The sequence below is a fragment of the Carlito syrichta genome, unplaced genomic scaffold (assembly GCF_000164805.1).
Source record: "Carlito syrichta isolate Samal-C Ts95f unplaced genomic scaffold, Tarsius_syrichta-2.0.1 Scaffold308806, whole genome shotgun sequence".
NCBI lineage: Eukaryota > Metazoa > Chordata > Mammalia > Primates > Tarsiidae > Carlito > Carlito syrichta.
The window spans coordinates 559,843-575,100 of record NW_007252902.1 but is presented as its reverse complement, the minus strand read 5'-3'; the positions used below and the strand labels follow the sequence as shown (position 1 = coordinate 575,100).

Sequence of the window (15,258 nt, the reverse complement as noted above, 5' to 3'; positions counted from 1 at the left end):
TTTGTATGCACAAGTAGCAATCCTCCTGGAAACCAGAAAGCAATACCATTAAAAGTAATAATAATCCTCCACCTCCCAAGCAACTTTTATGGGAAAAAAATGTCACTAGCAAAGAATCTAACATTTTTTAAATCTTGCATTCAAAAAAGTAAATGTTTTGGTTTACTTAATAATATATTCCCTAGAAGACAAATGTTAAGGTACATTTGTAACCGAGTTCCCAAGGAAATCTGTTAATAAATGGTCCTTTGAACCAAGTTTGAGAAGTGCTGCATATTGTATCACTGTCTTACAGATTAGAATGTACATTAGCAGATTAAAGTTTCTTTGAATAACTGCAGTAAATAAACACCGTTAAATCCAAATTTCCCAAACTAACTTGATTCACCAGAACACCCACAGCAGACCCCACTATGAAACTTAATTATTTCTAAGTTACACAAGGGCTGTTTTCTTCAGCCAGTCAAAACCAACTTACTCATATGTCTTCACCAGTTGATACAGACATAATAAACTGCCAAGCCAGCTTCCACTGCTCTGTGATTGTAAGTAATAGTCTATCTTGTCGACCACTGCTGGCCAGTGACCAGGAAAATCATGTTTGATGATGGCACGGAGACACATTGTTAACTGGACTCTATAGGGTGGGGAAGAAAAGTCCAAAATCTAAGTAGTTATAAATACCATGTTTCAAAAACCTCTATTATTTTACACAAAAGTTTTCTAACTCTTATTTACTTATATAGTCATATGTATGGGGTAGGAAGGGGTAAGTAGTCCTACCAAAAATACCTCCTCAGTGGCTCTGTTTATTGAAAATACACAGGGCTGGGGGTGATGGCTCTCGACTGTAATCCCAGCAATTTTGGAGGCGGAGGCAAGAGGAATGCCTGAGTCCAGGGGTTCGAGACCAGCCTGGGCAACGTGGTGAGACCTCATCTCTACAATAAATCAAAAAATTAGCTGGGTGTAGTGGCACCTGTAGTCCCAGCTACTTGGAAGGCTGAGGTGGAAGGATCACCTGAGTCAAGTAGGTTGAGGCTGCAGTGGCCATGAGCGTGCCACTGCACTCCAGCCTGGGGTACAGAGTAAGATTCCGACTCAAAAAAAAAAAAAAACCCACAAAAAAAAAAAAAAAAGAAAGAAAATAAACAGAATGGGTAATTTAACCTAAAGATAACTTTTTAAAAATGAATTTAGAAATAAATCTTTTAAAATTTCAAAAAAACAGTGCATCTACCTCAACTCTGTAAAATTTTTATATCCTATATTTCAGTTGTCATATCCTAAAAAGTGGAAAATCAAAATGCTGTGTCATTTCAAATGGACAAATCTAGCCTAAAAACAGTAGAAATAAGTAAAATGAAGCCCTACATAACTGTGGGAAGCTTCTCTGTGGGCCAAAACCTTAAAACCATCCATTATCAGCTAACCAACATTGTAGGTTGAGCCAATCAAGGCAGCCTAAGATACTAATTTTTGTACTTCAAATACAAGAAAGGAACATGTATTTACCGGGCAATTCCTGAAGAGGAAAGCTAAGAGCTATTTCCAAAGAAATAAATGAAAATGGCAATAGGAAAGACAAAATAGAAAAAGAACATATTCCTTTAACAAAGCCACAAAGTTAAGTAGTACAAGAAGTTATCTCATAACACAGATCAGTTAATCATTTCCTCCATGGGATCGCAAATATAATTAGGATTAAAAAGAAAACAAGGAAAAGAATTTTTCTTCTACAAACTATCAATATTACCACCAAATATGTCTTTACATGGTCAATTAAAAATAATTACAAGGTGAACCTGACAAAATTAGGATTCCACAGAGCAAAAAAAACAATCAAAAAACAGCGTGTCCAGTTAAACAGTAACTAAGACTCATTGAAACTGGTAAAATTAAACAAATAATAGCTTTTCCTTATGTTACCAAATGTATTTGAAACATCCTCTGTAATACTCTCAAACATTGTGAACAGGAAGAAGATATTTCTTCAGAGTGATTACAGTCAAGCCTTAAGGACATCAAAGAAGCAAAGTCACAAAGAACTGCCTCATAATAAAGATCTCTAGTGCCACCAGCAGCTGGTTCTTTAAACAAATAGGTTGTATTTGTATGCAATGAAACTGAAGCTTTTCACCTTTAAAAAATTTCATCTTCAGAATGACTCTCCCAATCTTTTCTCATTCTAAGCCAAGGATGGTTATAGAGACCATTCTTCATGTATTATTATGTAGAACCACTGGAAGATGCAAGGAGTTGTGAAAATGTAACGGTTTTTGACAAGAAGTAGATACAGCATGGTATCAAAAGGCTATCGGTGCCATGATTGGCATTTGGGCAACCAGTGAGAATAACGGTGATTTTCCTTAATCAGTACACCTATTTTCTCCTCTTAACAAAATAACTACTTGAAGAGTTCGATGATTGTTCTCCTTTCTGTTACTGTTCCCTTCACACTTTCTTGCTTTCCTACTGCTTATGTCATAATATCTACTAGATATTAAGAACTAAAGTTGTATCTAATCTCTTGACATTAAAAAATGTCATCCCTTACCTCTGTTTCACCTATCTGCCCCTCCATTTTCAAAAGAAACCTAATTACTAGTTTATGTTGAAAATAATTTGCTTCTATTTTAAGAAAGCAAAACTTTTATGACTCTACAGATGTTCTGTCCAATAGAAGACATATACGTACACTATGAAGGAATCAAAGTTAAATGGAATTTAAAATGCAGTTTTTCAGTTACACTATCCACATTTCAAGTGCTCAACAGCCACTTGTGCCATGAGGCTAAACACTGGACAGCACAGATGCAGAACACTGCTACCACTGCAGAAAGTTCTGGTGGACAGGGCTGCTCTGCAGCATCTAACCTATGAATTTGAAACACCGGAGGTAATTCTCCTAGTTTACATTTACTTTATCCTGTCTTCTCCAAAGGGAAAGATACTCAATTCATAAAAAATGAATAAAACAGGCAAAAGGTTCAGAGAAGTGGTAGGTTAAAATTCTAAGAATCAGCCGGGCTCAGTGGCTCAGCCTGTAATCCCACACCTTGGGAGGCTGAGGTGAGTAAATTGCCTGAGCCTGTGGGTTGGAGACCCGCCTGGGCAACTTGGTGAGACCTCATTTCTACAATAAATCAAAAATTAGCTGGGCATGGTAGCGCGTGCCTATAGTTCCAGCTACTTGGAAGGCTGAGGCAGAAGGATCACCGGAGCCCAGCAGGTGGAGGCTGCGGTGGCCGGGAGCGGGCACTGCACTCATCTGGATGACAGAGTGAGACTCCACTCAAAAAAAAAATTCCAAGAATCTCCCTGTTTCAAAGAAAAGAAAAGCAGGTAGTAATAAAAGTCAAGACATCATGATTAAGAACATAGCTTATTTATGTAGCAGGCATTTACACAATCATTCTAGTTAAGTATGATTTTTACTTTACCTCCTTCTGTAGCAACTTATGACAACTAAATCCCTTCCAAAATATTTTGAGACAGGAAATTACAAATACAAAGACAAATAAGTAAAATAATATTCTTTGAGTGCCCATTTTCATTACTTTATCTCTTTAAAAAAAACAAACAAACATGAGGCTGATGATTAGGTCCAACAGCACCTATCCCTAGCTCCAAATATTTCATGCTTCCTAGTAATCACACAAATATAGCATCACGTACCTCACTAAATCTGGAGACCGAATTATTCCTTCTACAATGTTATCACGTATTTGCTGGCGATCATTTTCATGAATGTTGAACGGAAATATTGCTTCTCCTGGTGGAGGTTCTCGGTCTGGCCAGTACTGTGTCACCATGTTCTTCAGGTAAATGGCAGCTAAGTTTGAGGAAAAAAATGCTAATATAGCAGCATCAAAAAGGACAACTTTAATTCAGCTTTACAGAGCATGAAAGGCCAAAACCCTTCAATGCCAAACATGACACTCAGCAAAAATAGACAGGTATAAATGGCCAAATAGGGAAGAAAAATGTATAAGAATTTAAGGGTTTCACTTCAGCTAGCTAAGCAGAAAACACTTCATCAAATCATTCTCCAGAGTTTACATGACAGAAAAATTAACTAGAAATCATAAATATATCCTTAGACTAAAAACAAGGTGGTCTAAATGAGATCATATAAACATACTTTGAGATCATAAAATCACACTTTACACATGCCTAACTCTGAGTTAACAACAGGTACAGTCTACTTTCCTTTACAAAAATAGCTTTTTATTCTTTTTCTGGCTACTAGCCGACACTACCAATTTGGAATGTCTATGCTTTTTATTGTTTTTGTAATTTTCATTTAATCCTTTGAAACATTTACTACTTGCAAATATAACAATAGGGAAATGGACATCAGCCTTTAAATATTTTTGTAAAATCTCAGGAAATGTTTTATTTGTTTATTTCTATCAAAATACATAATTAATAATTTTGCTCCTATTCTTTTAGCTATCTTCAACTTTTAACAAAAGGTTTCTGAAAGAAAGAAGCTGACATAAGGTTACAGTGTTTTGAGAGGGAATGTGCAGCTTTCAAATCATCCGAGTTGAACAATGCAAGTAAGTAAATATTTATAATGTCACATTCTCACATATATAAAATAAAGAGATGTGATCTGCAAAGCACCATGACTTTCTTCCTTTAAGTTCCTCCTGTCTCCTTCTTCCCCATCCACCCGTCTCTTCACTCCATTTTTATCATAAAACTAAATTGGCTGGAAAAAGTATTACACTACAGAGACTTAATCAACATGTTCTACATTGGCAAAAACATAACAAATTTAATTATGAACTTGACATCCTATTAGTGTTTCTTTCACTGGTTTTATTTACCAAAGGTCTGAAAAAGACTACTCCACCTAAGATTTCAATTTGTTTGGATAAAAACAAAAATTATTTAGAGGGAGGTGTATGTGTTCAATATGGGTTTTTTCCTTTTTCTTATTTGTTCTTAATTTAGACCACAGAGGCGCTAGACTAAGTACCACGTTTTATGCCAGTACCATTACTATACTATATAACAGAGATTGGCCAATATTCAGTAAAAATGTGTAGACCATTAAAAAAAAATGAATGAATGATCTAAAGATATGGACCAACTTGTCAGCAGTTCAGACTAACTTCATGGGACTAATTTTTGCAAAAAGAAAATTCATTATATTATATGCAAAATCATTTGAGCTCCTATAGAACTAATCTTGAAAATTAAAAAAAAATGCAAAGATACAGACATGATAAAATCATAGACTTATTTATGATTCAGTCATTAAACACTGTTAATTTTATAACAAGTATAATTTAAGAAGTTATTATGGGGCTCATGCAAGACAGCCTGTATAAAAGGCACACTGACTACTTTATATATGATTAAATAAATGTACAATTAGCTATAATAAAATTGAACTTAATGTAATAATTAAAAAGAATATTAATGACTCTCAAGGATAATTATGGATTACTAAGGATATAATGAAGGAAAAATACCACAGATAATTATAACCATATCAGTAATCTAAAAACCTCCCTTTAATCATTTAATTCAAGTATCTAGGAAACCATTTGCAGAATGAACAAACAAGACACTAATATAGTCTTAATCCGATTCATAAAGAAAGTATTAAACTTAGTTTTCCTACAAAATCTACTTACCATTTTAAGCATCTTAAGTTGAAATTAACTTTCTAAAACATATATAAACTTCTCTCCTTCTCCAGCACCCTGAATCATCACCGAAGCTCTGGATCCAGAAACACAACCACAGAGGTCAATCGAGTTTTATGACCTCAAAGGGGGAAGGTGCTGTTATAAAGTCAGTGAAGCAGAATGCCATGCTTTTCAGTTGATGTTTCTAAGTCTTACTATTTTCCATTGTGACTTGGTAGATCTTCTCTCCCTTGTTATTACTTTAATCTGTGAACGTTTAGGTGACTAGATAACAAATGTGTACATTATATCTAACAACATTAAAAAGATTCTGACTAAGAGCCAAGAAGTTTCTCACAAATAGTTTTAATAAAAGAGCTTCCTGAAGTGCTTCTGGACTGATCAAAGGTATCTGTGTATTTCTAGGTTCTGTATTCTAGAATGATGAGGTTAATCTTAACAAGTACATAATCTCTGAACAGCCACAGGCTAAATTTGTATATCCTCTCCCCATGCATCTTTTGGAAATACAAAAAAAAACTGACAACCTACAAAAAAATGAAACCATGCCATTTTTGAAGTGATGGCCCCACATCAATCACCACTGGTGACTTCTTCAAGTCTGATATAATACCCTTCAACCACTTTTAATCCAAACTACTTCTCTCATAGCAACTCCAACATACACACAGAAAAAAGTACATTTCTGAACCTAAGTTCACACCTATTAGAGGAATTTCACTAAAGAATCTCTTCTCTTCAGAGGTAAGGTGTAAAAAATTGGAAACAAAAGTGACTTGAGAGATTCCTGATCATAATTATCCTAAATTTAAGATAGGCTTTCAGTCAGGTGTGGAGGCTCACATCTGTAATCCCAGTACATTGGGAGGCTGAGGCAGGAGGATTGCTTCAGTCCAAGAGTTCAAGATCAGCCAGGGCAACACAGCGAGACCTCATCTTCACACACAAAAAAAAATCAAAAAATTAGCCAGGAATGCTGGCACACGTCTGTAATCCCAGCTATTCAGGAGACTGTGGCAAGAAGAGCACTTGAGCCCAGAAGATCGATGCTGTGGTGAGCTGTAATCATGCCACTGTACTCCAGCCTGGGTAACAGAGGGAGATCCCAAATCAAAAAATAAAAGACAGGATTCCTTCTCTGCACATTGCATGATAATATTAATATTATTATGCTTATTAATACCTCAAAAGGAAAGCAATAGAACATTCCATTCTTTTGTTTGGTACCATCAGAATATTACTATTTTTTTCATTTCTTAAAAATTAGTAAGAAAGGACATTCACTAATGAGCTTGTTTAATGGTAGCAAGAATATTTTAGAATTGCTCACAAGCAAAAAACAACAAAAACAGTATTTTACAGAGCTGTGTCTTTCTACTTAATAGAAACACTGTTTTGTTTTGTTTTTTACAGTTTTATACTTGCTGCTTTGTTTTGTTTTGGGTTTTTTTGAGTCAGAGTCTCACACTATTGTCCAGGCTGGAGTGCAGTGGCATACTCACTCACAGCAACCATAGCCTTGACCTGCTAGGCTCAGGCGATCTTTCTGCCTCAATCTTCCAAGTAGCTGAAACTACAGGTGTGCGCTACCACGCTCAGCTAATTTTTTTATTTATTGTAGAGATGAGGTCTCACCAAGTTAACCCCTGAGCTCAGACAATCCTCTCACCTCAGCCTCCCAAATGCTAGGATTACAGGCTTGAGCCACCACACCTGGCCACTGATTTTTTTTTTAAAGCAAAGATCACATCATTATTTTTTAAATATCATGCAAAAAGGGTAAGTTATCTGTGTGTCTTGGAGCATCTTTGTATTTTAATAATAGAATAGAACATTTGTAAATGGCACTTAAATTTAGGATAGTTATAACGTAGAATTTGATAAAATATATTTTAGACTCTATGATAAAAATGGCTGCTCTAAGACAGAAAGTTGTCCTAATAAACTAGGAAATGTTCAATCACCAAGAAAAACTTGGTCTTGTGGCCAATAGATTTGAAATCCACATAAATCATGAAGAAAAAAAATTGCCTTTAAGTGTCATTTACATTTTATATAAAAATTTTGTTAAATTGTAAACTTGGTGAGGATTTGGACAACCTAGCATTCTAACGGCTGATAGAAAAAGCAAGCAAAAGCAATTTAGTGATAAGAGTCAAAATTCCAAATGTTAGTTTCATTACTATCCCTTAACCAGTCTCTATTTTTATAATTTATTTTATAAAAAACATTTCCACAAGTACCCAGTACATGTCCAAAATGCTTAGCGCTACTTCTACCAATAGCAAAAAAGAGACAATAAAGGAAATGTCAATATCACACTGTTTAAATAAACCATGGTAGTCATATACAAAGAAATACTGAACGACTGTTATTAAGAATGAAGCATGCATAGGCACTGACACAGAACAACCCCCGAAGGCACATAGTTAAACTGAAAAAAGGAATAGCATGTGGAATACAAACAGAAACCAACAGGAGAACCATGCATCAAAGTTGACGGCAGCTATCTTTGGGGTCATTTAAGAGCAATCTAATATAAAAATTCTGTGTTTCTGTAATGCTTACATGTCACAGAAAAAAGACATTAATGTAATAACTTGTTTCAAGATCTTTTTAAACGCTATTTCCGAAAAGCTTCATATAGGAACATCACAATGGCCCTGTAAATACTTAAGCTATTAAAATAGGTTCTATTTAGCAAATGATGTTTCAGCACAGCCCTATTTTATAAAACAAAAATTAAGCTGAGAATTATGGTTTAAAAAAATTTACACAAAAGTCTTATAAACCTTAAGTTTACTTAAAGTAAAAAGTAATCCCAACATGAACATCTTTCCATAGGTTTTTCTTTTTTATCTTAATATTTTAGGAAATCATATATATTGTTATAAATTGTCCCAAGCTTTCTAAGTTTTTGTTTTTTTTACTCTATGTTCAAACGAAATTAAATAATTTTATCGTCACATAGATTATTATAAAACTGTTGATCTTCAGCCGGGCATGGTGGCTCAAGTCTATAATTCTAGCACTTTGGAAAGCCAAGGCAAGAGGACTGCCTGAGTCCAGAGGTTCTAGGTCATCCTGGGCAACTTGGTGAGACCTTGTCTCAACAGTAAATCAAAAAATAAGCCAGTCATGGTAGTGTATGCCTGTAGTTCCAGCTACTTGGAAGGCTGAGGTGAAAGGATCACCTGAGTCCAGCAGGTCACAGCTGCGGTAGTGTGAGCATGCCACTGCACTCCAGCCTGGATGACAGAGTAAGACTCCAACTCAAAAAAAAAAAAAAGAAAGAAAGAAAACCTATTCATCTCTCCTATCTGAGCACATGCAAAGACTAGCGTTAATGATGGTTATTTCTAAATGATAAATCATGGGTAACTTTACTTTCTTCTTTGTATTCATCCATACTTCCCAAATTACTTATGAGTATTATATAATTTACATAATAAAAATGTTCTTAACTTTTTTTAATTATCTATTGTCATTTTACCACCTTTAGCTTTAAACTATTGTCTTTTTTAAAATTCATGATGCTCCAAGGCTTTCTCAACTTTGAACCCTCTGGGCTCCAATGGCCAATCCATAAAATAAAATTTGAAGAAAGAGAAATGCATGCAAGAACAACATCATGGAACTATATAAGATTTAAAAGTTTCATATTTAAAACATAAAGCCCAGCTCCCCAGTCACCCTGTTGGGAACATCTATGCAAACCATTACTTCCATGGTCTGACACATGACTAGGGCTTGAATTAACATACATAAATTCATAGTCTTAATCTACGAGCCCAGAGGATAGGCTGCCAGAAATCATTTAAAAATCGGGAGATTAAGCTATAAAAAGTTGAGAAAGCTAAGAGAAAAAATGGCAAGTTACAGGAGCAAAGAATTGGTGGGTAGACAGGAAAAAAGGAAAGAAAAGGCTAGGGAACATTTGAGAGCTCAGAATCTATCTCTAAATTACAGAAAGAGAGTAAGCTTTAAGCCATTAGAAATGCTTCATGAGTGCTTCCCAATATTTCAAGAAATTACAGATATTTAGAATTAAAATAAAACTCTCATATACTTTTCACCTATAAATTTGTAAAGGATAAAAAAACAAACTCACCTGCCTGACGTACTGGGAATTCCACATGGTCAGAGACTATAATCCGAAGTAAACTGGGAGCAAAATTGATAATCTTGTAGGACTGAAATTACAAAGAATTGTTTTATAAAATAGGGCAATATAAGTTAAAAGTTGTCAGTACCTGTTACTGAATATATTATTGTCCAAGTAAAAAACAAGACTTTTAAAGTAAGAGAAACTCTTCAAGGCAAAATGAAGATTACTAAACTATATCAAATCAAATAAATTTCCTTAGGATACACTGATGAATAAATGATACAAACATTTTTACGATTTTTAGACTATATATGAAAATGCTCTCCACAAAAGGTATATCAATTAACACTCCCAATAGTAGCATGAGCATGTCCATCTATACAGGTATTATCCAATACAAGATTAGCATTCCTTTAAAACTTTAAAACCTTATTAATGTTCTAAATTACATGTCCTCTATTACTAAAGAGGCCGAATTTTTTTCCCTGTTCATTGCTATTTGTTTCGTCTACAAACTCCTTACTCCCCTTATCCTTTTGTAAATGGAATATTTGTTTTATTCTTAATAAATTCTAACAGCTATCTATGAATTCAAAATCTCAACCTTGTATTTGGCCTATACATGGCAAATGTTTCCCAGATTACTTACACTCTGCTTATGGTATTTTTGACAAATAGGAAAACACGGGCTACAGAAACCAGCCAATCCAGCAGAGCTAAACAGACAAGATAATGTTACCTAGTGAAGCCTGAGCTATGGAGAGCTGCCAGTCCAGATTGGAACAGTGTGACTCACGCAACAGTGTTGGGAGCTGTCAGCGCCAGCTGCCCTCTCCTGCTGTACTCTCCCCTAGACTTCACAATGCCTAAGGGAGCCAGTGCCGTTGAGGTTCCCGCTCTGCGCCACCCCCTGGTCACTTCACCCCACAGGCATGTTCTACTTCGATCTGCTCCTAAGTTTGACCATGGTAACCTTAGAAGCAAAAAGCTACAGAGCACCCTTTCCTTCTGACCATGTCCTATCCAGACATCTAGTACCTGCACTATACTACAGTCCTGCCACATTCTCAGAGCCCACATACATTCCCAGAAAAGACTCATAAATTCCACTGCGGCCAAACCAGACAACAACCCAGAGTCTGTCCAATTCACCTTATCTTAGGAGCCTGGATCAGTGAGGGCATCCCTTTCAATACACAGCTAGGTTTGTGCATACCATTCAATTATATCAATCGCCTTTCCAATTTGTCTATTTATATTAACATTTATTAATGTAAATATTTGAGTAAAAAATTAATTTGGAGCAAACCGGCATCTCAAAATCCTAACCCTTTCCAACTGAGAACACTGTGCTTTCCAAATCTTTCTATATCCATCAATAAAATTTTAAATTATCTTAAAATTGTTCTTTCTTTTATCCTGTATAGTATTTAAAAACTCAAATGTATGGTATGTCAGATAAATTCCTTTTCATTTGTAACTGAAACCACCAGAATTTTAAGATATTTGCTTTAACTGCAGTTTACAGGAGGCAAAATTATTACCAATTGGGCTCAATCGTCTTTACCTTCTACATATACATTATAAAATAACTCGTGGCCGGGCTCGGTGGCTCAGCCTGTAATCCCGCGCCTTTGGGAGGCTGAGGTGAGTGGATTGCCTGAGCCCGCGGGTTCGAGACCCGCCTGGGCAGCGAGACCTCATCTCTACAATAAATAAAAAAATTAGCCGGGCATGGTAGCACATGCCTGTAATTCCGGCTACTTGGAAGGCTGAGGCGGAAGGATTGCCGGAGCCCAGCAGGTCGAGGCTGCGGTGGCCGGGAGCGGCCACTGCACTCCAGTCTGGGCGACAGAGTGAGACTCCAACTCAAAAAAAAAATAAATAAATAAAAAAATAAAAAAAAAAAAAAATAAAATAACTCGTGTTTATAACTTTCTAGATACTGAAAGATCTTGTAGTGAATCAAAGATTAAAACCTCCATATAGTTTAACCATAAAAAACCTGACTTCAGTTACTTTTTTAAAAAAATCTTATTACACAATAAGTATAAAATAAGCTTTACACTTAGATTAATGCTACTTATTTTAAAGTACTACTTACTGGGGAGTCTACTTTTGTTTCAACACTGTAGCCACTATACACATCTTGGAACGCTTCTTCTGAAAACTGTCTTTTGTTCCCCCTAGTGACTGTTTGCCATTTTAAAAGAAGTTCTGACACTTTGCCTTCTTTCAGCTTTAACTCAATCTCTGTTAACTCGGCCAGCTAAAACATTCAGAGGTAAATTCCAATATATTCTCACACTTCTTCCCTCACAAATATTTACCCAATTTATTTGTCCTTTTTTGGGCTTCAAATTTCTAAAATATAATAATAAGACTCATTTCTCAATGATTTCTTGAGGATATTTCTTTTGTAGTTATGCAGTGTTCTACAAATAAACACTTTGCTTGTTTGAAGTCTGTGTCTTATGAAAATCCATATAAAGCAAAGACTGGCGTTCTCCCATTCTCTAACTCACTGCTCCAAGGACATTAACCCTCCCAACCCCCCCCCCAGGTCAAGCGAGGGCCTTTTCCAAACTGCTCTGCCCTCTGCTCCTCTCTCAGGTCTCCACCTGGCTCATTCCTTCACCACTCCAGATCTCTATTGATGTCATTCTTCAGAGAATGATTACTCTATCCAACTACTCTTTCTGGGGCTTTACTCTCTACAGGACTTATGACCTGAAATTATGGTATTTACTGGTCTGTATCCCCAGCTCCATGAGAGCAGAGTCTTATACCAATGCCTGCAATATAACTCCATATATATATCTGTTATCTATAAAAACCAACTCTCTAAAAGGGTAATAAAAATGGCATGTACAGATGCATGGAAAGCAGGGATTCCAAATTTCAGCACTGAAAATAAATACCTTACTCCCCTATTGAGGCCATGTGAAGGACAATTTATTAAAAGCAGACACCTTTCTGGATGAGTTACTTAAGCAATATACCCACCCACTCCTATTCCCCTGTGCTGCTGCTAACAGGACTTCTGGCCTAGAGACAATGAGGAAGGTGTACAGTATTCATTCCTAATCTGCTACGATAAGAGTGAAAGTAGCTTTTCCCATACAGATAATATCACAAACAGCAGTACCATGGTATTATTTCAAGCCTGAAAAAAATGTAACTCCAAATAAGAATTTATCCTTTAGGACCCAGGCTGTTGGGTCAAAGCTGTTCTGAATGGCAACTGACAGATCAAACAGTATACTGCAGAAGTGGCCCCCATCTCCTGAGTAGAGCAAATTTGCTAGGGGAGGACCTATATTAAAATAAATAAACTGGACTATATTATAATTATTTATGGTAGATTACCCACCGTTTACCCAACAAAGTAGGATGTTACAGCGGTGGTAAAGGACAAGCAAACAAAACCCAGTGCCATAATCATGCTTTACTATAGGGGTATGTGACATTATATTTTGGTCTTCTACTAACAACCAATTCAAAGAAACTTAGAGCATATTACAACCCAGAGCATGAGCTATAAGAGAAATGCTCAATGAGCAGTATGGCAATAAGCTACTTTGAGAAGTTGCAGGGAAAACCATGCTCTGTGATGAGCTGGATCGCTATGGAGCAGGGAGTGGAATAGAATTGAAGCGTCAGAAGAAAAAAAATAGGATTGGGTCTTAAATGTCTCCTAGTTCTGCAGGCTTTCCCACTTCTATAACATCAACTGCCACTTACACACGGATGGATGCGAAAGAAATGAAGGTTGGGCTAAGGACAGGAAAGTGTAACACGATATCAAAGATATAGCCCCTATCAACACTATCAGAGGCACATCTGGTCTCATTGTGAGAAGAGGGTCAGAAACAGGCCAACTCATACTCGTGGACTGCACATTCAGCTCTTGCTTTGTTCTTCCTAAGCAACCCCTGGATTACTATTCTTCCAGCCAATCCACACACAGTACTTCTCTGCAAAGCCTGAGACAGGTACTGACTTTAACTACCCCTATCCTGAGAGATGAGTCTTTCCTTTTTGAGGTACCAATATATTCTCTTTGGGTTTTAGTTCAACTCAACCTCCTCTCCACAGTGTTTGCACGCTCCTTACGATCTCTAGGGAATCCTGGATTGACACCTACTCCACACAAGATTTCCCATTAAAATAATCTCTTTCAAAGAGTCACAACCCATATCTGCTTTTTAAAGTCAATTCCAAGCCGGGCTCGGTGGCTCAGCCTGTAATCCCGCGCCTTTGGGAGGCCTAGGTGAGTGAACTGCCTGAGCCCGCGGGTTCGAGACCCGCCTGGGCAGCGAGACCTCATCTCTACAATAAATCAAAAAATCGCATGCCTGTAATTCCGGCTACTCGGAAGGCTGAGGCGGAAGGATCGCCGGAGCCCAGCAGGTCGAGGCTGCGGTGGCCGGGAGCGGCCACTGCATTCCAGTCTGGGCGACAGAGTGAGACTCCGACTCAAAAAAAAAAAAAAAAAAAAAAAGCCAATTCCAACGGAAACGTTTACTTGTGACAGGCACCTGGGGAAGGGAGTTAAAACACAATTGGGCCGCACCCCGATAGCTTCTGATCGTTTAAATCTGGAGTGAAGTCCCATAATCTGCATTTCCAACAAGTCCTCGCTCGGGTGATGTAGCAGCTGTAAGTCGTGGGCAATCCTATGAGAACCACTGATTTAGGGACATTACACGTTACAGATTGTCACAACCGCAAACAGCTGTCACTTCTGGGGTACAGCTACATTCCTATTTTTTAGTGAGAGGACTATGATTCATTCATACAGGTAAGGAAGAAGAAATAAATTCGAGTTTGGTTTCATTAAAATATTGAAATGTTGGGAGTAACGCTGGAAAGAGGTTAAGGCTGCTTAGGAAGAATATGGGACGGAGGAAAAAAGAAAGTCATACACATATTAGCATTTATAAGAAAACTCTTCAAACACACAGGACTTTGACGTTTCTTTGATAAGGCAGCACCACCAGGAAAACTGCCTATACTTCCCAGAACACTCGCCCGACGGCATCGCCCAGCGCTCCAACAAAACTCTGCCAATCAGTGTCCAAAGAGTCCTGCCAACCCCACAAAAGCAGGCGACGGGCAGCCTTGCCCACAGCAACACCTAAAAAGGGCTGGGTCTGGAGAAAAGCTGAACTCGGGTTTGAATCGGAAGTGAATGTCCCACCTGCGCCCCCAAGTCAGCGCACTTACGGAAAAGAAATCACCACCCTGAAAACACTAGCAGAGGTTGCAAAGGCTGCTTTTTGCGGACCAAGTGGGCTGAGCAAACCGCACCGGGGAAGGAAAGCGACACGAAAAGATGCAAAGGTGGCCAACAGGTGCGCGAGCTGCTCGGCAAAGATCCCGGTAGCGCCGCTCCACTGGACCGGGGCTCGGGGCTCGGGGCCCGGGGTCCGAGGGCCGGACAGGCCGAGGGAAGCGTCGGCCCCGGCCCGGTGCGGG

At 37.6% G+C, this 15,258-nt stretch overlaps 1 protein-coding gene across 1 annotated transcript in view; it reads right to left on the bottom strand.

The window, feature by feature from the left end:
- Positions 1-15,258, bottom strand: part of IPO8 (importin 8) — a 69,617-nt gene that overhangs the window by 53,809 nt on the left and 550 nt on the right. Inside the window, exons 2-4 of the mRNA XM_008065818.2 lie at positions 9,781-9,862; positions 3,679-3,835; positions 479-637 (exon numbers count right to left, since the gene is read on the bottom strand). Of these exons, the coding sequence (XP_008064009.1) occupies positions 479-637; positions 3,679-3,835; positions 9,781-9,862 (398 nt within the window). The remainder of the gene's footprint in view (positions 1-478; positions 638-3,678; positions 3,836-9,780; positions 9,863-15,258) is intronic.